The sequence below is a fragment of the Pan paniscus genome, chromosome X, assembly GCF_029289425.2.
Source record: "Pan paniscus chromosome X, NHGRI_mPanPan1-v2.0_pri, whole genome shotgun sequence".
Taxonomy (NCBI): Eukaryota; Metazoa; Chordata; class Mammalia; order Primates; family Hominidae; genus Pan; species Pan paniscus.
The window spans coordinates 96,335,881-96,363,298 of record NC_073272.2 but is presented as its reverse complement, the minus strand read 5'-3'; the positions used below and the strand labels follow the sequence as shown (position 1 = coordinate 96,363,298).

The window sequence follows — 27,418 nt, the reverse complement described above, 5'->3', positions numbered from 1 at the left end:
AAATCTAGCTAATTAATATGTGCATTACCTCACATGGTTGTGATTTTTGTGGTGAGAACACTTTACATCTACTCTTAGCATTTTTCAAAAATACAATAGTCACCATGTTGTATAATAGATCTCTTGAAGTTATTCCTCTATCTAACTGAAATTTTGTATCCTTTGACCACTATCTCCTCAACCTACCCCTCTCCCCACTGCCCAATTACCCTAGCCCCTGGTAACCACCATTCTACTCTCGACTTCTATGAAATCAATATTTTTAGATTTCACATAGGAATGAGATCATGTGCTATTTGTCTTTCTATGCCTAGCCTATTTCACTTAACATAATGCAAATTAAGACACCAATGAGATATGACTTCACATCTTTTAGAATGGCTATTACTGAAGACAAAAGATAACAACTGTTGACCAGGATGTGGAGAAAAGGGGACTTGTATACACTGTTGGTAAAAATGTAAATTAGTACAGCTACTATGATAAATAGTATGAAGGTTCCTTTAAAAATTAAAAACAGAACTACCATATGATCCAGCAATCCCACTACTAGATATAAACAGGATTTTAATATCTGCATATACAAGTCTATAATGATTATGTGGGTCACATAACATAAAAGAGATCCATCAAATAAAATTATAACACAATATGATAGTACCTGAAAAACATATTTTCTTAATAACCTATTTCAAAATTCCCATGGAAGAAAAAATTCCCATTTGAGAAAATGTGGCACAAAGTTGTACAGTTCTTTAAATCACATTTATGAATCCAACAAGCAAATCCTTTTTTTAAAAAAATCATAAAGAGGAAATAGTAATTTTCTGATGAAACATTATGATATTCAAACCACAAAATAGAAATGTACGAAGTTTAAAAACACTGTAAATGTTGTACATAAATTTTAAATTAAAAACTAACAGGAATCGGCTGGGCACAGTGGCTCATGCCTGTAATCCCAACGCTTTGGGAGGCCAAGGCAGGCGGATCACCAGAGGTCAGGAGTTCGAGACCAGCTTGGCCACGGTGAAACCCCGTCTCTACTAAAAATACAAAAATAAGTCAGGCGTGGTGGCATGCACCTGTAATCCCAGCTACTTGGAAAGCTGAGGCACGAGAATCGTTTGAACCTGGGAGGCAGAGGTTGCAGTGAGCCAAGATCACGCCACTGCACTCCAGCCTGGATGACAGAGTGAGACTCCATCTCAAAAAAAAAAAAGAAAGAAAAACTAACAGGAATCATTGTTCCTTAGAGCTACAATAAAATAAAAGGCATGAGTGCAACTGAAGCTGTGAGCTAGCGGAAAGAGAATAGTAGAGGAAGATATCAAAAAGGTAAGGTGTGGTGGGTGTCAAAACATATAGGATCTTATAAGCTACTGCAAGTACATCGGCTTTTATTCACTGAGTGACATGAGAACCATGGTGGAGATTTGAGGAGCCAAGTGACATGATGTTCATATTTTAAATGAATAATCTTTCTGTGCTAAGAATAGAGGGTCATGAGTGAAAGCAGGAAGATCAATTAGGGGTTGTGGTAATCCTAATAATCCTACCATTATTATAGTGGTCCAGCTGAGACTTCAACTAGTGTGGTATCAGTGGAGGTGGGTAAGAAATGGTCAGCTGTTGAAAGTGCCTTACTTTGAAGGAAAAGCTAATGAGATTTTCTAATGGTTTGACTGTAGAATGTGAGAAAAGGGTAGTGAAGGACAAATCCAAAGTTTTTGGCCTAGGTGGATGGATGGAGATACCGTCAACTGGGAAAGGGAAGACTTTTGTAGGAGCAGGTCTGGAGGGGAATATTAGCAGTTCAGTTTTGGTTGTGTTATTTTGAGAGATCTATTGTGCATCCAAGGAAAGATGTTGGTTATGAAGTTTAATATATGAGTCTGGAGTTCAAATGTGAGGACTAAGTTGAATGTAAATTTGATTTAGAGGTTCAGGACATAAAGAGGAATGAGCAAAGAAGACTGAAAAGGAGTGGCCTGAGAGGTAGGAGGAAAACAAGATGAATGTTGAGGAGACAAAAAAATAAAAAGTGCTTCAAATTGGAGAGAATAATCAACTGCACAGAATGCTACTGATAGGTCAATTAAGATGAGAGACTGGGCATGGTGGCTCATGCCTGTAATCCCAGCACTTTGGGAGGCCAAGGCAGGCAGATCACATGAGCTCAGGAGTCCAAGACCAGCCTGAACAATGTAGCAAGACCTTGTCTCTACCAAAAAATACAAAATGATTAGCTGGGTATGGTGGTGCACTGCATGCCTGTGGTCCCAGTTACTTGGGAGGTTAAGGTGGGAGGATCACCTGAGCCCAGGAGATTGAGGCTGCAGTAAGCCATAATTATGCCACTGCACTCCAGCCTGGGTGAAAGAGTGAGATCCTGTCTCAAAAAAAAAAAAAATTAAGATGAGAACTGAGAATTGACCATGGGATTTGGCAGCATGAAGATATCTGGTGACATTGATAAGAGCAGTTTTGATAGAATGGTGGGATGGAAACCTGGTTGGAGTGAGTTTAGAAGAGAAAGTGAGAGGATTAAAACTGGAAGCAGTGCATATGAATAAAATTATATTGTGAGGTGCTTTGCTTCCAAGGAGAGTAAATAAATGGAGTGATAGCTAGCAATAGAGAAAGGGTCAAAAGAAGGCTTTTGAAAAATGGGACCGCATGTTTACATGCTGCTCAGAATGGTAGGAGAGAGAAGAAAAAATTATTGGAGCAATATCTGTGAGTAGCTGAAAGGAATGAAAATTTATACACAAGTAGAAGAATGCGGACATGAAAATTTCATCTATGGTGATAGGTAGCAAGACAGATACATGAATGCAGATACTAAAAGGTAAATGTGGTGGGGGGAGCCTGTGGAAGTTCTCTTCTGAATGCTTCAATTTACTCGTAAATTAAGCAGCAAGGTCATCAGCAGAGAATAAAGATGGGGAAGAGCTCTGAGGTTGGAGCAGAAAAGCAAAGGTGTGAAAGGCATCTAGGGGCACAGTTGAGGGAACGGAGTAGGGACATATAAACTGATTCTCTGAAAACATAAAGGCCCACCTGGGGCTTCAGAAAAGAACTCTGTGTCCAAATCATAGGGCAATACTGGATTGGAATAGGCAAAACCTGGAGGATGAGAGGAAGACCAGTTGGGAGGCTATTTTAATAGCCACGAGAAACAACTAGAGAGGGTTATCATCTAAAGTAGGGCAAGAACAGCTGGAGGACATCTGAGGACACAAATGTAACAGTTATTACAAAAGCAAAACCAATGGGATTTGGCAAGAAATTAGAAGTGAATGAGATAATCAATGAAGGGAAGATAGCCCTGTAATGCTCAGTGTAGAAAAACTGAATACAGCAATGCCACTGATGAACTCGGAGAACTATTTCAATACTGCAAAAGGTAGTAACCAAATTGTCAGCAGCTTAAAGCAATGAGTATAATTTTTATTTAAAGAGAAGAAAGATTTAAAAAGATAAAAAGTGTTAATAGTATCAAGGAATGTTTCTGTGTTTGTTGCTGTCATCATTGTTTTCAGTGATTAAGGACACCAGGGTGATAAACTGAGGGGTATCTAGGTAATCAGAAAATACTAGCAATTAAAGACACAACAGAGCTTATTTGATAAAGGAAAGAAACGCTACAAACATTCTGAATGACCCCAAAGTCCAGGTTTTTAACCACTACACAATACATGCTCTATAAAATTAAGGGTCTTGGAAAGGTAGTGTAAATTGTTTAGCTTCTAAGGAAAATTTTAGAGTTAAAGCTCTTAGAGGTGGAATTATTCTAAAGGATGACACAGTCCAAGGTATAGTCATACCTATAATTAGCTAAATATATAAATGCAAAAGTCAGAGTTTAGAAAACAAGGAACTAAGAGCAAAAAATGTATTGAAGGCTATTAGCGTAATAGTTGAAATCACCAAAATGAGTAGCAAGGGTAAAGGACAAAAGTATAGCCAGGTGCTATCATCAAGGAAGGTCAGCAATAACAGACTTCAAAAGAGAAAAGGTTGTTGAAAGATGGTTTAAAGAAGATAGCACGAAAGGAGCAGCAGGAAAAAGGGTGCACCACAGAAGCAGGAAGAAGAGTGAAAAAGGGTAAAAGTGTCAGGACTCGTTTCAGGGGAATACCCAAAATGCCAGTTGTGGCTAGATGGAAGGAATAGTCAAGGAAAATTTTAAAGGGAAATTTTGTTTGGATTCATTCAACAGCTACCAACAAATATTTATTAAAGGCCTACTAACTCTTCTAGGTGCAGGAGAGAAATAATCATGAGGGTAGCAGGAGAGGTGATGACAAGATGTTCCACAGTGGGCACAGTAGCGTCTAGATTTCATTGATTCTTAACCTTTTATTTTGGTGTAAGGCGACCTTTGAAACTCCTGTGGACAACTACAGGTAAATAGACAACCACAAAAAATGTACAGTAACATGTGGGATATAATTTTGAATGAATGAATCACAAATCAAGATCTCTAGTTCTTCTCTGGTCAAATTAACAATGTAATACGGTTTAATTCCTCATCTCTCCCCTCTCCTGCCATAAACTTCTGAATACTCAAAATATGGTATTCATTATCTAATATAGGCAGTGATTTAGGCCACAAGCTATAAAAGACAGGAAACATGCTAGAAAATGTAGGTTGTGTGAATGTTGCTAATAGAACAAACTTGGATGAATTAATTTCTCTGTCCCTTCTATTGTTACTCTCTACCCTCCCAAGTCTATTTCATATACCCAACAAGAGACCTTGTAATGTTTTCAGCAGAGGACCTAGGCCTCTTTTGCTTTGTAGAAACAGACACACAAATCAGTTAACTGAAAAACTGACTCGATGTCCTAGAGACTACTAAATAGTAGAAAACAAAGATAAATAAAACTGCCTCTACTTTTAGGAGCTCACAGTGGAAGAGATAGACAGGTAAGGACATCTTTGCCAAGAAAAAAGAAAAAAAAAGGATACTTTTGCAAATAGTTTTGTTATATCAAGTTTCTGGTCTCTTCTTTATGTGATATAAACACTATCCATACAAACACACCTCCTTAAAACTCAGTGCTATTCTGGGCACACACATTTTAAAATTACATCAAAATTAGGGGTATAACTTACCATCATTTTTTCAAAGAGATCCAATACTTCCTTTTCTGACAAATTCAAAGATCGTTCATCATATAATGGCTGAGCTGCAGGAAACTCACTCATCGCGACTTGAGAATCAATAGGATGTTGAATAAGAGGTTTTTCTTTTTTGACAGTAGATTTTCTAAAACTTGTAATTCGGTCACGCTGCAAACAAAAATAAATAAATAAAAAGCCCTGAGAAAAAGATCAAGAACTACTAACATGAAGAATTGAAACATCAAAACGGCACTTAGTATAATACATATCATTATTGTCTTCTGACAAAATACTATTTTAAGCAGCAAGCTCCAGTTAGAGATTGTACTATTTTGAAACCTTGAAGTAGCTCTTCAGCCTCAGAACTCTAGGGGTGAAAAGTATTCTTCAAAAGTAAAACTTAGTCCCTTGTCATTTCTGTTTTGCACAGTAAATAAGTGAAAAAAAAAGTCTCGGATCAAAGTCTTGTTGGTTGTTTCTGGGAGAGTGTGTCTTTGGTGGCAACTTTAGAACTATGAAAAAAGAGAAAGAAACTAAAAAAGAGCTACTGATTTCCAATTCTAAGAGAAAATTATGGTAATGTTTTTCTCCTTCAAAGTTGCAAAAATTGTGACAAGTATAAATGAATAATTTGTCAGTGTAGCAGTAGAATGGTTAAGAGCGTGGACTCAAGATAGATTACTTGGGTTTCAGTCCAAGCTCTGCCATTTACTAGCTGAGTAACCTTGTGAAAGTTTACTTGGTCTCTCTCTGTTTCCTCATCTCTGAAATAGGGATGATGATATTACTTACACCATAGGGTTACTGTGAAATTTAAATAAGTTAATATGTTTATTGCACTTAGCTGCTATTTATTATTGTTGTTACTATTATTATTTTCCCCCAGCGTTTTCTTCCCTAAAATGTTGGACCAATGAGGAAGCAAAACAAAGATAAAAACATCGGCTTTTCCATTTACTGGAAATGTAACAAACAGAAATTTCTTATTCCTACAAATATCATTAAGAAAAACTTGCTATTTTACGGATATTGACTTCGAACCACTGATTCCATGTAAAATCTCTAATAATTAGCTTGCTGTTTCACATAAAGTGAGTTAATGACTTCAGTTGCATGTAAATAGGATATTCTATTTTAAACCACAAAACATGGGACATCAAAAGTTAGTAATGTGCATAAAACTGAATGCAACTCAGTTTTATTATGGTTTCTGTTAGGAAGCACATGCATACCATCAAGCTCACATTAAACAAGCAGATATGTTAAATATCAGGAGAGTATATCTTCACCGCCATGTAACCAGAATCCTTATATAATTACTTCAACAATACAAAGAGCATCACAGAAGTTATTACCATAGCTTATGTAAAATTATGTGAACTCCTCATTAATGAGCATAACTTTTATTTTAAATTCAAAGAACACTTTTTTAAAACCAAAAAGTATACTTTGAAAGAAATATGAGCAGTTTTAAGCAGCTTATTTAGGATTACAAAAGTAATTTGAGTACACAGTTGCTGACAAAGACATTATATAAATAATAGTATTTTAGAGCTGAGAAGAAACTTGAAAAATAATCTAAACCAATCCCCTCATTTCACAGAGAAGGTGATTTTCCTAAATCCAACAGCCCCTGGTTCCTATCCCAGTCTTCACATTAACTTAAGATTCATTTCTTCTAATCATCTTGAACTATATTTTCACATTTTCTTTTAACTTTTTGAGGGAAATTAAGTTGGTTTGGTTATATAGTATATCTTCAAACAACTCAAGAAAAAAGTTAAGTAATCCAAAATAAGCTGAGGATATATCCAATAGTCAAATTTCACTAAAAATATGGTGGACATGAAAGCATTTAAATATGCAACTGACCATTAAATCAACATATCTCTTCTCCTTTCCCTTCATATCACTTAATATTTACTTTTCCAGTACTAGCCTTTTTACTGAGTAGCATTAATAACATATATATTTGATATTCCACTGTGTCTTTCAGTTTATCTAGAAAATTAGCTTTTGATTTCAGCTATACCTTGGTAAGAAAATGTAGTTGGCTGGGTGCGGTGGCTCACGCCTGTAATCCCAGCACTTTGGGAAACTGAGGTGGGTGGATCACCAGGAAAAGTTTGAGACCAGTCTGGCTAAGACGGTGAAACCCCATCTCTACTAAAAATACAAAATTTGGCCAGGCGTGGTGGTGGGCACCTGTAATCCCAGCTACTTGGGAGGGTGAGGCAGGGGAATTGCTTGAACCAGGGAAGTGGAGGTTGCAGTGAGGCGAGGTTGCAGTGAGCCGAGATCGCGCCACTGCACTCCAGCCTGGGTGACAGGGCAAGACTCTGTCTCAAAAAGAAAATGTAGTTAAGCCACATACCTTCATCTCCTTTGAGCACTATCACTACTTTAAATTATTTGTAAATAGGTAATTTCACATAGGAAAAAAAAACTGACAATGCTTAAAATACCACTTTTTATAGTTTAGCTATAAAAGGGTATATTTACATTTTGAGCCCATAACTTTTAAAAAGATATACTATGACAAATTCAGCTTTAAAATACTGGTTTTTAAATTTAGTAGCACACATCTGACTAACAGTGAACTTAATTTCCTTTCTAATGGAAATTAATTTCCTCCAATATTAATGTTTAATACATTCACAATTTATTTGGCCATCAAAAAAGGAAGCATCTGTGTTTTCCAGAGTCTAGATTTACAAGATTTTAAAAAACATTTGGTTAAGGTAAATATTAGGATGATATGAAAATTCTGTTGGGATCTCATATAATTGTTTGTGTTAATATTCGAAAAGGAAGTCACTGAATTGACAATTATTCCATTCTACTATACTTTGTAAATATCCAGACATTTCGTATCTTACATATATCAATGCTTTTATGTCCACCCATTTTAATAAAAAGGCAACATGCATAAGTAATGTAATAACATGCTAAGACCACCTTACCACATCATCTGCCAAAGTTTTTATTTGAATGTTCTATTAAAACCAAAAAGAAACAAACAAAAAAAACCAATCAGATAAGAGAAACTCATAGATCAAACAATAAAATAATTTAATAATTTTCATTTTTATTAACTGTAAACAGTCAAAAAGAATCAGAAAGTTCAAACATATAAACAATACATTCTTTAAAGAAAAAAATCTTTTTAATGATTAAAAATGAAGGTTTGGCAAAGGTGTATATATTTGTTTTTAAATATGGCTCCCAAGGTCCCAAATCAGATCTAAATCAGACGTCACTACCACAGTGCTGAAATGTGAGAAAAGATACAACAAAATCATAAGCCCTGGCATGGTATATATAAGTTTGGAAATGAATCCTCAAGCTAAGATACCTAAATTTAAAAAACAACACCACGTACAATAGGAAAAATGTCACATTTAACAAGAATGAAATATAATGAAACAGCTTGGCCTAAGAACTGTGTTATTCCTGATGGATATTTAAAGGACACTTTTATAAATATGCTAAATAAAATTGAACTTATTTTTAAAAACTATCCTTATAAATAAATTAGAAATATTTTTAAAATATTCTAAATAAAATTGAACTTATTTGAACATAAAATTGAACATATATGAGCAACATTATTTGAAGAATTTAAGTACAGCAATACTAAAGCAATACTTAATAATGTAGTTATGTTCCATGATTCACGGGATAGTTCAAGACCTTACAATAATGTATGATAAGCATGAAATACAGTTTTTATTATAAATATGTTGAAGTGCCAATTAGGGGTGTGATTAGGAAAGAACCAGATTTTTTTTAATTGTCTGTTAGAAATTGAATTAAATGTTCTGCCAGATCCTATACATTTATTTCTTACAACAGAAGCTGAATAATGTATATCAACTTGGTCATGCACACTAAAAAAAAATACGGTCTTCTCACAGTGGGGAGGATTCCATTATGAGTTTTAAGTGAATGAAAATTGCTTGGATCTCAGAAAATTGTCTTCAAATACCACCAATCCAATGCTGTTAAAGACCATCCTCCCCAGATCAGCTGGGGCAAATATACTATTCTATGTATAACTCTTTTTTTTTCTACTTTTAATCCACTGATTCCCTCAGGGATCTAAACTTCTAATCTCTATACCATGTCTTCATCACATCCTGCTGACACAAACCCCAATCAATCTTTACTGCCTAGGAAAAAAGTGGGAATTATTTATATCAGAACTGAAACCACTTTAAGAAGGATGAATTCACCCTGCAACTCTCTCTACCAGGTATTTTCTCCTTAATTTTTCTAGTGGGTTATAGAAAACTGTTTTAAACACAATGGCCAATTTCATGATTTCCTGCAATACCAAATCAGAGAGAAAATGACCAAGTATCAAAAGTGCCTGAACTAATTCTGCTACCATCCCTATGTGTGCTTGTCCACATGTGTTTTTGAGACAGATTATACAGTTCTTCATGCAACTACTGCTTTCCTTCTCTTCCCATCTTTTGGGGTTATAAACTCCAGGCTGGAAACCCATCTATATCTCCAAAGCAAGAATGTAAATGAAGGGAAAATACTTTTTGCTTTAGTCAAATTATCTAAATTAAGGTACACATATGTTTAAAATGTTTCAAATCTGTATCTCAATTGAATACATGTTGACAGTTTAATCATGGGAGACAGACACAAGAAAAAAAGCATTGCTAGCAATATTTTCACTTGGTCCTATGGGGCGAGACTGAAGTCTTCCCTTCCCCTCAGTACTCTTCTTTGGAATTAACATACTTTTTATCTATAGTAAACCACAGAGTATAGAGGTAGAAACTATTCAAGTTAGATGGAATTCAAGATAATCTAGTCAAAGCCTCTCATTTTACAAACAAGAGGGTAACATTTGTTAGTGGCTCCGCCTGCATTCCACTTGTCTAGGTTTAAGATTTCCAAATCTTGTTCTCCTTCCTCTCCTTCATTTCCAATAGCCAAGCAGTTATCCAGTCCCATGATAATCATTCTGCCATTTGCAAAGATGTGGTTCAAGCCACCATCAGCTCTTAACTAAATTTCTGTAGTGACTTCCTAATCTATCTCCTTGCTTCCACCTTTGCTCTCCTACAGTTAATTTTGAACACAGCTGACAAAGTGATACTGTGAAAACTGAAGTCACCTCATGTCACTCCTTGGCTCAACACTTTCCAAGGGCTATTTTCCCTCCTAGTGCAAGTCAAAGTTATTACAATGACCTACAAGGCCCTACTGATCTATACACTCTCCATATCCCTCTGACCTCATCTCCTACTACTCTCCCTTCATTCCCCCAGCTCCAGTCACACTGACCACTTCACGGCTCCCCAATGAGGCAATAAGCCACATGCACTGGCTCTTCTCTCTGCCTGGAATGCTCTTTCTCCATGGTCCATATGGCTTACTCCCTCATCCTGCTTTCAAGGTTTTGCTCAGTGAGGCCTACCCTGGCCATCCTATTTCAAATGGAAACATCTGCCTCCCTCCACATATTCCTGGCACTCCTGAACAAGATTTAGCACGTTCTAACATAGTCTATAATTTACTTAATTATCATTATCTTGGTCTGTTTTTCCAACAAAAAATATAAGCCCCACAAGGACAGGGATTTTTGCCCATCTGGTTTAGGGATGTAACCCTAACGCCTAAAGCAGTGTTTGGCACATTGAGGCTCAATAAAGAGTATGAATGACTATCATACTCCCTCCTGTTCATAAATATTCAATGCCTCCTGATGACCTATAGAATAAAGATGAATATCCTTAATATGGAATTCAAAGCCCTGTATGATTCAGCCCTAGGCTATCTTCTACTTCTTCTCTTATGATCCCTATTCTACAGAAAACAAAAATTAAAATCCTCTTCCCAATGCATACTCCCATGATGTCCTCTTTGTGCCCCTACTGTTCCCTTTGATTTGGAATGTCCATTCTGCTATATACATTTCTAATTCTAGAGCTGCCCTTGAATTGAAAGTTTAGTTGTTGATAAACCAAATGTGGACCCCTGGTCAAAAATAATACTGGAGAAGGACTGTGCTTTGTTTTACTCTTAAAGAATTTTCTTTTTTCCTGACAGGCATCTACAAGAATGATAGAGTACCTGAAGGCACATAGGAAATTATACTTATGTAAAAAATTATCCTAATTACGTGTGATAGAGAAACATAAAGAAAAACACCCCACTCCTGATTTCTTGATTTGTAAATTTCATTCAACTAGAGTGGATATCCTGTATAACCACATACATTTAATACGAATATTTTCTCAGATTTCCCTCATGTAAAAATCTGCTTTCATAAATATAATAATACTATTTAAAGCTCTTCGTTATAACTGTTCAGAAAAAAGAACAAATATGGTCTATCGAAAAGGAAAATCTTTAAGCAGATATGAAGGGCTGAATTTCAGAAGGGGTAATTTTTAGCCACTGTACATTAAACATGCATTGAAATCATTGTATAAGTTACAACTAAATGATCTGCAAACAAAACTAAATCATTTCTGCTACACAATTATCTTTCTATATTAGTCAAAAAAGAAAGGTATAAAAGGACTTGAGAATAACAACAGAAACACCAAAAAATTTTTTTCATTTATAATGATGGTCTTCTGGGACAAGCTCTCAAAATTCATTTATGTGGATGGGTGCATCTGTCTCACACCACATGCAAGTAAACATGGATTTCATTCCTGTGTACAAACTACAGAGCTACTATGGAGTTAAAAAAAAATCAGAAACAAAAATGACCCCCCCAAAAATCTTTATTAGAGTCATACCCCTGAATTAAAAGCACTGATTAAAGTCATTTTTGTAAGTTTTTATTATGCAAATCTAATGATCATGCTCATTACAATGAGGGCATATTGTACCAATAAATATAGTGACCATATATTTTCATTAAAATCAACTCTGGAAAAGCAATAAGACTGTGCATTAGTCAAGCAATCAGAGTTTATTAAACTTCATTTATGATCAGCTATATTAAATATAACTTAGCACAGTATTATATGAATATTGTGTAACTATAAAAGTATCACTCCAGAGTCTCAACCCCTTAAGACTAAGAGAAATGACTGACTTACTTATAAACTCTAATGCTGAAGTTGTGATTGCAATGCAAGAGTCATTATTGTAAGAAAATTAAGTTTTAATTTTCTCAATCAGGCAGAAATTAACAAAAAGAGCAAGATGTAAAGATTCAACTCTCTTATAGCTAATGTTACATGGTAATACAATGTTTTATAAACATCGTGCAATTACTCTACTACCACAGAAATTGGACAACTAAGTTGCATATAATTCAAAAGTCTCACCACCAACTCAAAAACGTATTCGCACTATTTGACTATTTTCTTCTCTCTTAAAGAAAATGAATTAAGTTGGCCATTACAATAGAGATGAAGGGTCAACTCTTTACCTTCCTTAAGTTTCTTGCGTTCCAAGAATGGCAGGTACAATAGGACACAAAAAACAACCTTCACTTCAGCTGAACAAATATTTAAGCATCTACTATGCATCTGTTTGTCAGGCCTCTGGACCCAAGCTAAGCCATAGCATCCCCTGTGACCTGCACCTATACACCCCGATGGCCCAAAGTAACTGAAGAATCACAAAAGAAGTGAAAATGGCCTGTTCCCGCCTTAACTGATGACATTCCACCACAAAAGAAGTGAAAATGGCCGGTCCTTGCCTTAACTGATGACATTACCTTGTGAAATTCCTTCTCCTGGCTCATCCTGGCTCAAAAAGTTCCCCCACTGAGCACCTTGTGACCCCCACTCCTGCCCGCCAGAGAACCCCCTTTGACTGTAGTTTTCCTTTACTTACCCAAATCCTATAAAACGGCCCCACCCCTACCTCCCTTCACTGACTCTCTTTTCAGACTCAGCCCGCCTGCGCCCAGGTGAAATAAACAGCCTTGTTGCTCACACAAAGCCTGTTTGGTGGTCTCTTCACATGGACACGAGTGACGTAAGTGAAACTGTTCAGTACTGGGCACTGGGAATACAGTGGTAAACAAGGTAAGCATGCTGTCTTCCTTTAAGGAGGTTACACTCTAGTTGAAGATCAGAAGAATGAAAGCACAATCACAATATAAAGCTTCTGAGAGTTCTGATATGGTAATACTCTATTATAATCTCCATATATTTTCCAAGTCAGAATGGACCTTGAGAAAGGTAATCAACATCAACCAATGATTCAGGGTTTGATTTCTCTGGACGACATCCCTGCCCAATCCCTATTCAGATAAGCAGCAGTCACAGAGGGAAGTAGTTACTATTCAAAGGCCTGCCTTCCAACTTTTCAGACCCTATACTCACTCCTGAACTTTAAAAACCAGTAAGGCCAATCCAAACAACTCAAGGCCAATCACCTGGTAACCAAGCTGAACATTCTGTTCAGGCATTCAAATGCTTTATCATAAAGATTTTGTGTTAGTTGAGTACCTCTCAGTTGTGTTTAATTTCACCAAGAAAGCAATGTCTAATTTTATTTTTAGAACTAAGCTCAAAGTACAGGCTTGAGTCTAAGATGACCTTTTAGAAAACAAATTTTTCCTTTTGCAATCACTGAACTATTTACTGCGTGTACTTAAAATTACTCCCAATCATTCTTTCATCTCCTTTCTAAAAGTAAGAGTCATTTTCAGCCACCTACACTTCATCTTAGGCACTGTAGTCCTCTATCACCATTAGCACTTAAGAATAGATGCTAGATCAAGTGGTGGTGTGTGAGGCACTGGGGATTTAGAGAGATACGGCCCTGCCCTCAAAGCTCAAAAGCCTAGTAGTTGAGAAGATGAAGTTACAGATATGAAGTTCCAGTTCTCCACCTTACTTTGCCATTGTTAACATCTTGAACTGTCCATTTCATCATTTTAGTAGAGCAATACTTGTGTATTTTTGTGACCATAAGCACACCATCTCAGAAGTACAGTCAATTCAAAAGCCTCAAATTTTAACCCACCAGAGTTCTTTGCTATTACAAATCAAAATTCATTCCACCATTTTTATGACAAGAAAAAAATCCTTTTGAGATTCTCTTCTCAAGATGCTCTTTCAATTTATAAAGAACAAAATATTTATCTATAAGAGAACAAATATGACATCACAGTATAGGGTTTCAGTTTTCTTCACAAAGCAGAAGCCTATGTTACTTCACTGGATAATTTCGATAAATCTGTCATAACAAGTTATGCTCAATCTTAAATGAATTGTCTTGCCATAAAGCTCAATCTTGAACTGCCAGGAGGGGTGACTATAGCAGTCTGTGTGTGACAAACCCGATCAGCTTCAGGACTAAGGGTAAATGGTTCAGGAAATATGTCTGCCACTTAGGTCTTTAAGAATGTTCACACTAATGAATTGGAGGAAGTCACTTAGTGCCTGAATTAAGCAGAAACAATTGCAAGAATAATCCAGCTTTTAGAGTAGTAGCATCCTCTACAGGTATAGAAAGAATGTTTGTTTGCTTTATACTGTGAAAGGAAAATATCTTGGGCCTCTTCAAGCTGGGAACCGCCTCTTATTCTATTCAAAGTCATCCCTCTGCTCACAGAGACAAATATATATTCTGATTGCCTCTTTTGAAAAGACTTACCAGAAACTCAAAAGAATGTAACCATCTGACTCTCACCTACCTGTGACCTGGAAGCCCCCAGTAGGGAGGCCTTACTTTGAGTTGTCTCCACATTTCTGGATGGAACTAATGTACTTCTTACATATTGATTGATGTCTCGTGTCTCCCTAACATGTATAAAAGCAAGCTGTGCACTGACCACCTTGGGCACATGTCATCAGGACTTCCTGAGGCTGTGTCACAAGCGCATTGTCAACCTTGGCAAAATAAACTTTCTAAACTGAGACCTGTCTCAAATTTATGGGGTTCACAATATTAAACCATTTCAAATGGGAAAAAAAAGTTGTGTAGACATGAAAGTTCTTCTTTCTTAGACTATGACTAAAAAGCAATAGAAATGAAAAAGCTAGATTTAGCCAAATACAAAAATTTCAAAACCAACACAGTACTTTGTACATAACAGATACTCTTAGATCAATGATTTAGCCAAGTAGTGCTTTATATTTAATAAATAGATTTTTACCTTCTCTGTCAAAAAAGGACAAATTTCTCAACCAAACCTTAATCAAGCACCCATTTTATACCCAACACTTTATGGCACATAGAAGTTTAAGGATTCTTCCCTTAAGGCATTTACAGTCTAACCAGGGAGTAAAAACTAACCATATAGGCTGGGCTTGGTGGCTCACACCTGTACTACCAGCACTTTGGGAGGCCAAGGCGGGTGGGTCACCTCAGGTCAGGAATTCGAGACCAGCCTGACCAACATGGTGAAACCCCCGTCTCTACTAAAAATACAAAAATTAGCTGGGTGTAGTGGTGGGCACCTGTAATCCCAGCTACTTGGGAGACTGAGGCAGGAGAATTGCTTGAACCTGGAAGGCAGAGGTTGCAGTGAACCGAGATCATGCCATTACATTCCAGCCTGGGCGAGAGAGTGGGACTCCGTCAAACCAAAAAAAAAAACTAACCATATAAAAACAAAAATAACTAAATGCGAAACTATGAGTTTCTCAGGTATGTCGCTTCTCCCAAGGCACTATCCTCCTGTCTTATCTTGACAGCATTAACTGTTATCTGAAATGATATTGTTCACTTATTTGTGTTCTACTTTTTTTTTTTTTTTTTTTTTTTTTGAGACGGAGTCTCCCTCTGTCACCCAGGCTGGAGTGCAGTGGCGCGATCTCGGCTCACTGCAACCTCCACCTCCCGGATTCAAGCAATTCCCTGCCTCAGCCTCCCGAGTAGCTTGGATACAGGTGCCCGCCATCACGCCCGGCTAATTTTTGTATTTTTAGTAGAGATCAGGTTTCATCATCTTGGCCAGGCTGGTCTCGAACTTCTGACCTCGTGATCCATCCACCTCAGCCTCCCAAAGTGCTGGGATTACAGGTTGTCTTCTACTTTCTAGAAAACAAGTCCCCTAACAGTAGAGACCTTAACTGTCTTATTCACTTTCAGATCTCTGACACTTAGAACAGTAGCTGGCACATAATATCTGCTCAAATACTGTTAAATAAATTCATTTAAGCACAATAAGAATTCAGAGAAGAAATAGATAAATATAGCTTCATTGAGAAACTACAAAGAATTGTGGCCTAATTGTTGGGTAGGGATCTGAAGAGCCACAAAGAGAGAAAGAGAGGGAAGTCAGACAAAAGGAGCAGCATTAACATTTTACTTCAGGGAAGTTGAAGAGAACAGACTTATGAAACAAATGGTTCAAGTACAAGGGTATTAAATTTTGAATATGTAGGGTGGATTAGAGGCAGTCTTGAAAACCACAAGGAATAGTCAAAACTAAACTGGAAAACCACTAGGCATTCTTATGATTTTCTGATTTGAAGACAGACATGGAGAAAATGGTATTTTAGAAAGCTGACTTTGGGTTGGCACACGTGTACAATCTTTTATTTGAAACCTTTCAAGCCAAACACGTCTTGGAACTCAGCATGTTTCATGTTTTAGAAAGGAATATGCTAGGTGTATCATATCTTACAAAACACACTAAGCAGGATCTGGGGTAACACATTAACTCAAATGTATTCAAGTTTAAAAGGAAAACATGGATATTTCACAAAACAGGATAAATAAAGAGTACCTATACGGCCTTAAGAAGGTTGGGGCTTGTGGCCAAATGATAAGAGTGTTTTCAGAGCATTCATATTTCAGAATTTCAGAAAAGGGTTATGGACCTGTAATATTTAGAATAAACTAAAGAAGGAATCAAAGGCTAAAAAGGCGGCTTGCAGAGATCAGCAAGTTTGGTCTATTCTACCTAACTAATAGCTACCATTTACTGAGCATTTATAGGCACTATGCTAAGAGCTTTACAGGCCTTGCCTTGTTTAAATCCTCACAATAATCCTATGTACAAGAAGGTACTGTCTTGTTTTACTCATCAGGAAATCAAGGTTTACAGTCATTAAGTCATTTGCCTAAATCACAAAGATAATAAATTACACAGTCCAGATTAGCATTCAGGTCTGACTAGAACACACACTCTAGAACATCTATCTATATTCTGAAATCTGTGTGCAATAGTCTTCATCAGTATAACAATACTGGTTAGAGCTCCAGCTCTTTTTCAGTCTCGGCCTTTCCAGGTGCTCTTTGCTCTGCTTACAGCACCCGCTCCATCCCACCTCACCTCTTTCTTAATCATCTAGCCATCTTCTACTCAACTGTTCTGCTCTCAGCTAAGGATACAGTTGATCCTGTTATAGTCTCCCATGGTTCCTTCTGCAACACATTCCACGTATCAAATCCTAATTACCTATCAATATCAGTCTTCTGTGCAATACTGTAAACTCAATGTAGTAAGGACCAGGTTTTTCTCGATTCCCACTGTGTCCTCAGGTTTTTGCACTATTTCTAGCACATAGTAAGTACTCAAACCTGTGATGATTGACAGAATTGGGGCTGGAGGAGGAGAGAGACAGAGGAAGAGAGCGACAGAGAGAGAATGTGATCCAGTTGCAAGATGATAAAAGCTTAGTCTAGGATGGGAGCAATATAAATAGATAAGGCAGTTAGTATATATAATTTTGTTTAAAATAACGCTTGTTATTGAAGCAATGTACCCAGACATATGATTGCTGTTTGTATTAAATAGAGTAATTTAAATATCTGTTGTTATGATTACTATCTTTATAATGCAAAAATAACCTCTAAATGGCTATGATTATCACTCTGGAGATACTTCACCTCACAATGACTTGCTATCTGTCTACTTCAAGCAGCTTTTACAAATAACCACATCATTTAGTTTTCTGATGTAGTTGCAAAATTAATCTGACAAAACAAAATGATTCACTGCTTTAAAAATTCAAGAGTATAAATTGCCGAAAACTGAAAATTATACCTGAGTTGTGAATAAGGTATTATTATATTTTTTGTAGGAAAAAATACATAAAAGTCACACAGTGATTTAAGTTAACTTCACTATTAGTACTTTTAACTGATGGTCTTGAATTTGCAAACAATCCCCAATTCAGGAATGGGCCGTGTCTCAAAATTCACTTGTATAGCAGTTGTTTAGCTCTTGGAACACATGTATCCAAAGGCATTAACCCATAAGAAATCATTTCCAGAGTGAAAGCAGACAAACTTCTCTACATGGAAAACAAAAACAGCTCATTTACTCACACAGGAAGAACTTTAAAAATCACTAAATATTATATCAAATATTTAAAACGTAGAAGCTTAAACAGAATGTGATTATATGGTGAACAAAAAATAATTTTCAGAAAATTTAAAAAGTGTTTTTGGAAAAATTTAATATTATAAATTATTCAATTTTATAAACTTCATTTTTCCCCCAATGGGCTTCAGATTCTATGCTGAGTAGTGATAACTGAAAAAACCTTTTGTCTCATAATGTTCCTTAAATAGTTTTTTACTTAGTTTTAATTTGGATAAGAGATTCTTTCTCAACATAGTGACAGAAATTGTCAAAATAATAAATAACACATTGTAGGAAAATATCATTTATGTCACTGTGTTTTACAAATAATATCACAATGAATTAACAGGTAGTTTTAATTTTTTTACTTTTTATGATTTGGGGCAAAGCAACACTTGTATCTGTTTATGCTGATAGATCTCAAATTTCTTCTACTCTGTTGTGTTTCTCACGACGGACTCTTCGCTGTATTTAAATAATTGAAGTGGAGTAAGAGCTGCAAATAAATCAGCGACTATACTTAGCCCCTGAAGCCTCTTAAGTATTAATCACTGATCAGTTGCAATATAAAAAAGATGAGCTGTATGTCCCTTTGCCTGAAAACTCACAAGCAACCCAAGCACTAACCCTTATAATGACCCTTATACATACACAGGTCAAAGCAAATTATTCAGATTTTTATTTTCTCTTTTAATTAATATTATGAATCACAGAGATTTTTAAGCCTAAAGATTTTGATGTAGAAAACATTTTTTTCCTTTTCATCTAGATGTTAAGACAACAGTGATGTATTTTATATAATCAATATATAGATCACGGTTTGCATAAACCCATTAAATATGAAGTGGCTGTTAACCTTGCCTACAACTCTCTTTGACTTTGCTGATGCCAACAAAGGCTTCAAACCAGCAAAATCAAGCCCTTTCATAGGGGCTCCTGAAAACCACTGACAGATACATATTATATTTCTGCACATAAGACTCCAGCCATGTCAAATCTGCCAATAACACTCAGTGTGTATGAGAGGTCTTCTTTGAAAACAGAGAAAGTCTGAATTATGAGGATAAATTTGAGATGGTCTAAACTTATTTTAATAGCATTCATTCAAGTTTCTATTTTCCTCACTGCTGCGTAATTTGGTTTTATAACAGTTTGGCCAATTAGGGACTGGGTAGGTTGAAATTAAATGTTACTATGAAGCTGACAGAATGATTTATAGTCAGTAGATCACCGAAAAACAAATAAAGATACGCTTAAAAATTTATAGAATTAGCCAAGCGTGGTGGCTCACGCCTGTAATCCCGACACTTTGGAAGGCGGAGGCGGGCGGATCACTTGAGGTCAGGAGTTCAAGACCAGCCTGACCAACATAGTGAAACCCCGTCTCTGCTAAAAATACAAAAAAATTAGCCATGCGTGGTGGCAGGCGCCTGTAATCCAAGCTACTTGGGAGGCCGAGGCAGGAGAATCACTTAAACCCAGGAGGCAGTGGTTGCAGTGAGCCGAGATCGCACCACTGCACTCCAGCCCGGGCAACAGAATGAGACTCAGTCTCAAAAAAAAAAAAAAAATTATAGAATCACTCTTATGGGGTTACCATAAGTTCTGGCCCCACATTACTGTGTCAGTACCATAATCATAGCCAAGTTTTTTACAAAATTCCTAAATTAACTTCTCTTCAATTACCATTCTATTTGCTAATAATGTTAAACTTACTTTCAACAAAATTACCTATTTAGTAGCCATAATCAATACTACTGAAGTTTTCTACATACATGGGCCCTTCGTAGCCCTGATGAAACATATGGAGTTAGTTCTGCGACTACATTTTCTTACAGAAACAAAGTTCTCAATGATGGTTGAATTCGCAAATCAGCTTTAAAAAACCTTATTAAAATCCTATAAAAATCTATAATACACCTTCAGAGTCACACTGGTAGTAAGTAGTATTCCAACTCCATTCTCCTTTGAAACAGTTTCTGTAGAAAATACTCATTCTAACACGAGGTGTAAAAAACTTGGTTTTTCCTTTCTATAGGCAGGACTGGCTATACCAGTGATGGTACATAAAGGGACAGAAGAGAGACAGCCACTTATTTCAACATAAGACTTCAGAGAGTAACCACAGAAGACATGATTACAGATCAAGCTTCTTAGGTGTCTTAATTGGGAAACAAGGAGCAATTTATTCCTTCTATTTAAAAAAATTGTCCTGGCATCTAAATTCCCTCATAAACACTGCCTCTAGAGTACTTACAGTGAATTTGTTCAAGAACTTAAGTTAAACTTGACCCACCAGGTTAAAAGGTCTCTTCATTTTCAGGTATTCACTGAGCTCTGAGTGTCCCAAATTTCATGAACTATACACAAGCACCCACCTACTTGAGCTTTAAACAGTGATCGCTTTTTTCAGGAAGGCACTAGAATGACTTCTTCCCCTCTCCATTAATAGCATAAGAGAATGTGCTAAGACTGGCATTTTCTTTCACATGAAATGCAGAAATGGGACTGTATGTAGACTCAAAGCTACAAACATAACTGAATATGAACATGTAACCCACAGATATTGAAAGGGTGACACAGTTTTAAAACTTAAAAGTTATGATGCAATGTCAGCCGCCAGTAGCCAACAATGTAGAGTGCTTCCTGAGCTACAATATGCTTGAAAAAACCTGGAAACACCACAAAAGTGGAATTTTTTATTACTCCCAAGGTCTTAGTTCAAACTTTGATTTTAGCATTTATCATAGTGCGATAATTTCTCACTAGAATGTATGAATTTCCTAAGGCAGGAGGTGGGTCTTCTATAGTTTTGTATATATTACATAAATGGGTTAAAGATGGCCTCTGTATATTGGCCTTATGTTGTTTACTTCTTCACAGCAGGATAAGACCCATTAGCTCAAAGCCCACCTCAAATTGCTACATATCCAATTATTTTAAATGTAGCCCAAACAAACCAATTTTTAGCCATTAGAGCCTGCCTGGTTTGCCTACACTGCTGCAGCTAGACAGCAACAAGTCAAGGAAATACAGTAGAGGAAGGGAAGGAAACAGGGACAAGGGAAGAGAGAAAGAGGAGAGAAGGAGGGAACGAATGAATGAATGAGAGTCTGTCTTTTTTTTTTTTTTTCTAAGACGGAGTCTCGCTCTGCTGCCCAGGTTGGAGTGCAGTGGTGCAATCTCAACTCACTGCAACCTCCACCTCCCAGGTTCAAGCAATTCTCCTGCCTCAGCCTCCCAAGTAGCTGAGATCACAGGCGCCCACCACCACGCCCGGCTAATTTTTTGTACTTTTAGTAGAGACAGGCTTTCACCATGTTGGCCAGACTGGTCTCAAACTCCTGACCCCAGGTGATCCGCCCTCCTTGGCCTCCCAAAGTGCTGGGATTACAGGCATGAGCCACTGTGCCCGGCCAAGAGTCTCTTTAAATGCCAAATTGTAGACATGAATACCTAAAAGGAAATTGTTAATTTATAATTTGTATATTAAAAAGAAAAAAGAAAAGCTAGACCTAAAGAGAGAGCATCACTACTATTAGTACTACTATTTATGATTCACTGAGCCCCTTCTATGTGCCAGGCATTGTTTTTAGTTCTCTGATTTAATTAATTCCTAAAACAAACCTGTAATGTAGCTATTATTATTATTCCCATTTTTCTGATTAGGAAACCAAGGCATACTGAGGTAAAAACAGAACCATATAATGTTCTCTGTCCTGTATGCAGCATCATGGTTCCAGCAGCAAATACACCTTCACAAGGTAAACAGCAAACAGAGTACTATGGTATGGTGCATGACCCATCATAGTAGAGATGGAAGCACCTCAACATATTCAATAGTTCCCTTGGCTGAAAACCACTGAAACTGTTTGACCTGACATGTTAGATCATTTACATAGTTTACTTTCAGAATTTGAGCAAGGGCTATGGAGCACAAAGGTCATGTGTCTCCTAGATCACTTTACATAAACTTAGCTTGTGTATAAAGCTGTTAAATTTATTTTCAAACACAGGCTTTGTGTTCATTAGTCAGCACTTGACTAGCCAACTGTAAAATATAAAACAGTCAGTAAGCAACAAATGCACTCTCATGAGCATATACCGGAAGATTTTCCCATGGTATTTGCATTTTAAAACTATAGAAGGAAAATGACATGAAATAAATGTTAATGATCTCTGCAAAGTGAATTTTCAGTTTGGATTTGCATTAAAAATATTTATCCTATTTATTTAAATTACATGACAAGAAGATTAGATACACCCATAATACATAATAAATCTTTAAACAAACATAAAAACTTCCCAGTTTCTGCTTTCTTCTACCTAATTTTAGTTCCAGCAACATGCAAAATGAGTGTATTAACTTAATCCCTCAGGTACCTGATGATTTCAAGATAAACTCTGGAGACAGCCAACAGCAAAAAAAATTCATTTTCTTTGACCTAGCTTGGTCAAACAGAAGCTTCCCTCCAGTTCCAGTAAGAAGGTAGAACCACAGGCCTAAGAGTCCTACTGAATGGAATCAGGACAAGGAAAACCAGTATAGAATGAGGTCACATGTATAATATGTTACTAAAAAGTTTCCTAGTCTCTACATCTCATATGTTTTAATTAGATCATTCTAGGGTACAGTTTTATTGGGGAGGGACTAGAACTGAAAACAAATCAGAAAGGATTACTTCAGAAATACCCATTTATAACTGAGTGGTTTGTTGCAAACTCTCTGGAAGTATATTTATCACAAGTAAAATCCATCAAATTGACAGGACATTTTCTGTCAAAATCCATGTTGATGTGACCATCCAGCCCAAATGTTAACATTTGTTCTTACAGAACAGTGACTTGAATTTTCTTCTGGCTTCTCTTTTCCCTGCCAGCATGACCAATGAGAATGTTCTAGCTTAAAGAACATACAAAGTTATGCTAATAAAATAATCCCCAAACTGTATTATATATATTTAAAGTATTCTAATAAGGTTTTGCTGAATTTTTCCAATAATCAAGGGTGAAAATACCTTAAGCATCATGTGACAAGGCAAAACCTAGATGCTGCTTACTGAAGAGAGACTGAGAAGTATGCTCTCAATCTCTTCGAGTGTAAGTAATAAACTGTATTGTTCTTGTTAGTACCAAAATTCTGTATCTATGCTATATTTTTAATAAAAATACAATATGTGCCTGAGCTGGAGCCTGTGTTATGTGAGCCCAGAAGGATAGAATTTTGACCAAGGCTGGAGAGATTTTTGTAATAAACAACAGGCAAGGAAAAGATACATCACATGACCAGAGAAACAATAATTAGAAGGAAAAAATGTTTGGAAACTGAAAGAAGCTATATGTACACAGTTTTTAAGGACTAATGAAGTTCAGTAAAGGAATTGCCAAATAACTATTAAGCAAAATAAAAGGAGACTGTCAGATTGAGGTTAAGATAATTATTGAGTAAGCAATTTTGACCCGAATCCAAGAGGTTATACCTGGAGTCTAAGCAAGAAAGTTGGAAGGGGCTGGTTAACGTTCAGCCATGATTAACCAGATGCTGAGGTAGAAGGGTAGAAAAGTGAAAGAGAATTGTAAAAATCCCGATCACTTTAATTAACCATGTCACAAACTGGTTTTTGTGTTTTCATTTTTTACTTTTGTTTTTGTTTTTGATGCATCCCTATCAAAATACCAATGACATTCTTCACAGAAATTTTTTTTAAATGGTAACTGTTATACAGAACCACAAAAGATACAGAATAGCCAAAGCTATGCTGAGAAAAAAAGAACAAAACCGAAAGCATCAGATTACCTGACTTCGAATTATACTATAGAGCTATAGTAACCAAAACAGCATGGTACTGGCATAAAAACAGACACAGAGACCAATGGAACGGAATAGAGAACACAGAAATAAATCCATAAATCTACAGTGAACTCATTTTCAACAAAGGTGCCAAGAACATACATCGGGTAAAGGACAGTTTCTTCAATAAATGTAATGAGAAAACTAGATCTCCATATGCAGAAGAAAGAAACTAGACCCCTGTGTCTCTCCATATACAAAAATGAAATCAAAGTGGATTCAAGACTTAAATCTAAGACCTCAAATTATGAAACTGTTACAAGAAAAAATTGGGGAAGGTCCTCTAGGACATTGGACCGGGCAAAGATTACTTGCATAATATTCCACAAGCACAGGCAACCAAACCAAAAATGGACACATAAGATCACATCAAATTAAAAAATCTTCTGCACAGCAAAGGAAACAATCAACAAAGTGAAGAGATAACCCACAGTATAGGAGAAAATATTTGCAAACTACCCATCTGACAAGGGATTAATAACCAGAATATATAAGTAGCTCAAACAACTCTATATAGAGAAAAAATCTAATAATCCAATTTTAAAATGGACAAAAGATCTGAATAGACTTTTCTCAAAAGAAGACATACAAATGGCAAACAGGTATATGAAAAGGTGCTTAACATCATTGATCAGGGAAATGCAAATCAAAATTACAGAGGTATCATGTTACCCCCAGTTAAAATTGCTTTTATCCAAAAGACAGGCAATAACAAATGCTGGCAAGGATGTGGAAAAGAGGGATTCCTCGTACACTGTTGGTGGGAATGTAAATCAGTACAACAACGGAGAATAATTTAGCAGTTTCTCAAGAAACTAAAAATAGAAGTACCATATGATCCAGCAATGCCACAGCTGAGTATATACCCAAAAGAAAGAAAATAAGTATATTAAAAGAGATATCTGCTCTCTCATGTTTATTGTGGCACTATTCATAACAGCCAAGATTTGGAAGCAACCTAAGTATCCATAAACAGATGAATGGATAAAGAAAACGTGGTGGCTGGGCACAGTGGCTAACGCCTGTAATCCCAGCATTTTGGGAGGCTGAGGCGGGTGGATTACCTGAGGTCAGGAGTTCAAGACCAGCCTGGCCAACATGGTGAAACCCCATCTTTACTAAAAATACAAAAATTAGCTGGGTATGATGGCACGCGCCTATAGTCCCAGCTACTTGGGAGGCTGAGGCAGGAGAATCGCTTGAACGCGGGAGGCAGAGGTTGCAGTTAGCTGAGATCATGCCACTGCACTCCAGCTTAGGCAACAGAATGAGACTCCATCAAAAAAAAAAAAAAAAAAACCAAAGAAAATGTGGTACATATATACAATGGAGTACTATCCAGCCATAAAAAAGAACAAGATCTTGTCATTTATAACAGCACAGATGGAACTAAAGGACATGTTAAGTGAAAAAAAAGCCAGGCACAGAAAGGCAAACGTTGCATGTTTTCACTTATTTGTGGGATCTAAAAAAATTATAACAATTGAACTCATGGAGATAGACAGTAGAATGATGTTTACCAGAGGCTGGGAAGTTGGAGAGTGAGGTGTGGGGATGGTTAATTGGTACAAAAATAAAGTTAGATTGAATAATTAAGATCTAGTATTTGATAGCACAATCAAGTGACTACAGTCAACAAGTTTATTGTATATTTTTTAAAAACTAAAAGAGTATAATTGGATTGTTTGTACCAAAGGATGTTTGAGGTGATGGTTAGCCCATTTCCCCCAATGTGATTATTATACATTGTATGCCTGTATCAAAATATCTCATGTGAATATATATATATATACTATATACCCACAAAAATTAAAAAACATATAAACCAGTGATTCCCAAAAGCCCAAAGAACCCCAGCACAAGAAATATGAAGAAAAGTACACCAAGGCACATCTTAAGTTACTGAAAGCCAGGGTGATAAAGAGAAAATATTAAAAGCAGCCAGAGCGGGTGGGGGAAAGACATGTTATATAAAAGGATAAAAGATAAACCATGCTAACACTAGTCAAAAGAAGGTTAGAGTGGCTGTATTAATATCAGGCAAAGTGGATTTCACAGCAAAAAAAAAAAAAAAATCACCTGGTATAAAAAGGGTCATTTCATAATGACAAAGGGGTCAATTATCGGGAGGATATACAGTCCTAAACAGTTATGCCTGTAATAACAGAGCTTCAAAATACACGAAGCAGAAACAGAAAACTACAAGGAGAAACAGACAAATCCACAGTAACAGTCAGACTTCAGTGCTCTTCTCTCAATAATTGATAGAACAAGCAGACAGAAAATCAGCAGGGATATGGAGGCCCTGAACAAGACTCGACCCAACAACAGAAGACTACATATTTTTTGTCAAGTGCACATGGAACATTTACCGTAAAACAAAGTCTCAATAAATGTAAAAGTATTCAAGTCATACAAAGTATATTTTCTGACCACAGCAGTCTTTAGAAATCAAAACCAAAAGATTTCTACAAAATCCCCAAATAATTGGAAAATAAACAATGCACTTCTAAGTAAACGATCGGTAGAAGAAGAAATCAGAAGAGAAATTAGAAAATATTTAAACTAAGTAAAATTAAAATCACAAAATATAAGGATTTGTGGGACACCAAAAAGCAGTAATTGGGGAGAAATTTCTAACAATGAATGCCTATATTATAAAATAAGAACTTAAGTTCTCAAATCAATGACCTTCGCTGTCACCTTAGGCAAATAGAAAAAGAAAAGCAAATGAAACTCAAAGTAAGCAAGCTAAAAGAAATAATGGGTCAAAATTTAAATCATGAAATATCAAAATATAGAAAAATAAAACCAAAAGTTGCTTCTTTGAAGATCCATAAAACTGATAAACAATGAGAGAAGACCCAACACTATGGCTTTACTGGGGTGTTCTAGTAAACATCAATTCTACGGCAACTCTTCCAGAAAACTGACAAAAATGCAAACTAATTCTCAGTTTGGGGATGGAAGAGAGGGACGGGAGGTAACCAAGAGGTATAACCCCTTTGAGGGTGATGAATATGTTCACTGTCTTGATTGTGAGGGTGGTTTTCACATACGCAAAGTTTAGTAAACTGTACACATTAAGTATGTGCAGCTTATTGTATGTCAATTATATTTAAATAATAAAGCTGCTGAAATAAACAATACATAAGAGACTATACATCAGTAA

General features: G+C 36.3%; 1 protein-coding gene across 7 annotated transcripts in view; it reads right to left on the bottom strand.

The window, feature by feature from the left end:
- DIAPH2 (diaphanous related formin 2) overlaps positions 1-27,418 on the bottom strand; it is a 921,502-nt gene that overhangs the window by 862,233 nt on the left and 31,851 nt on the right. For 5 of the 7 annotated variants that reach the window (XM_055106523.2, XM_055106524.2, XM_055106527.2 and 2 more), the window contains exons 2-3: positions 8,098-8,130; positions 5,126-5,302 (exon numbers count right to left, since the gene is read on the bottom strand). In XM_055106523.2, coding sequence (XP_054962498.1) covers positions 5,126-5,302; positions 8,098-8,130 — 210 coding nt within the window. The remainder of the gene's footprint in view (positions 1-5,125; positions 5,303-8,097; positions 8,131-27,418) is intronic. The other 2 variants (XM_055106526.2, XM_055106525.2) reach the window with 1 other exon arrangement.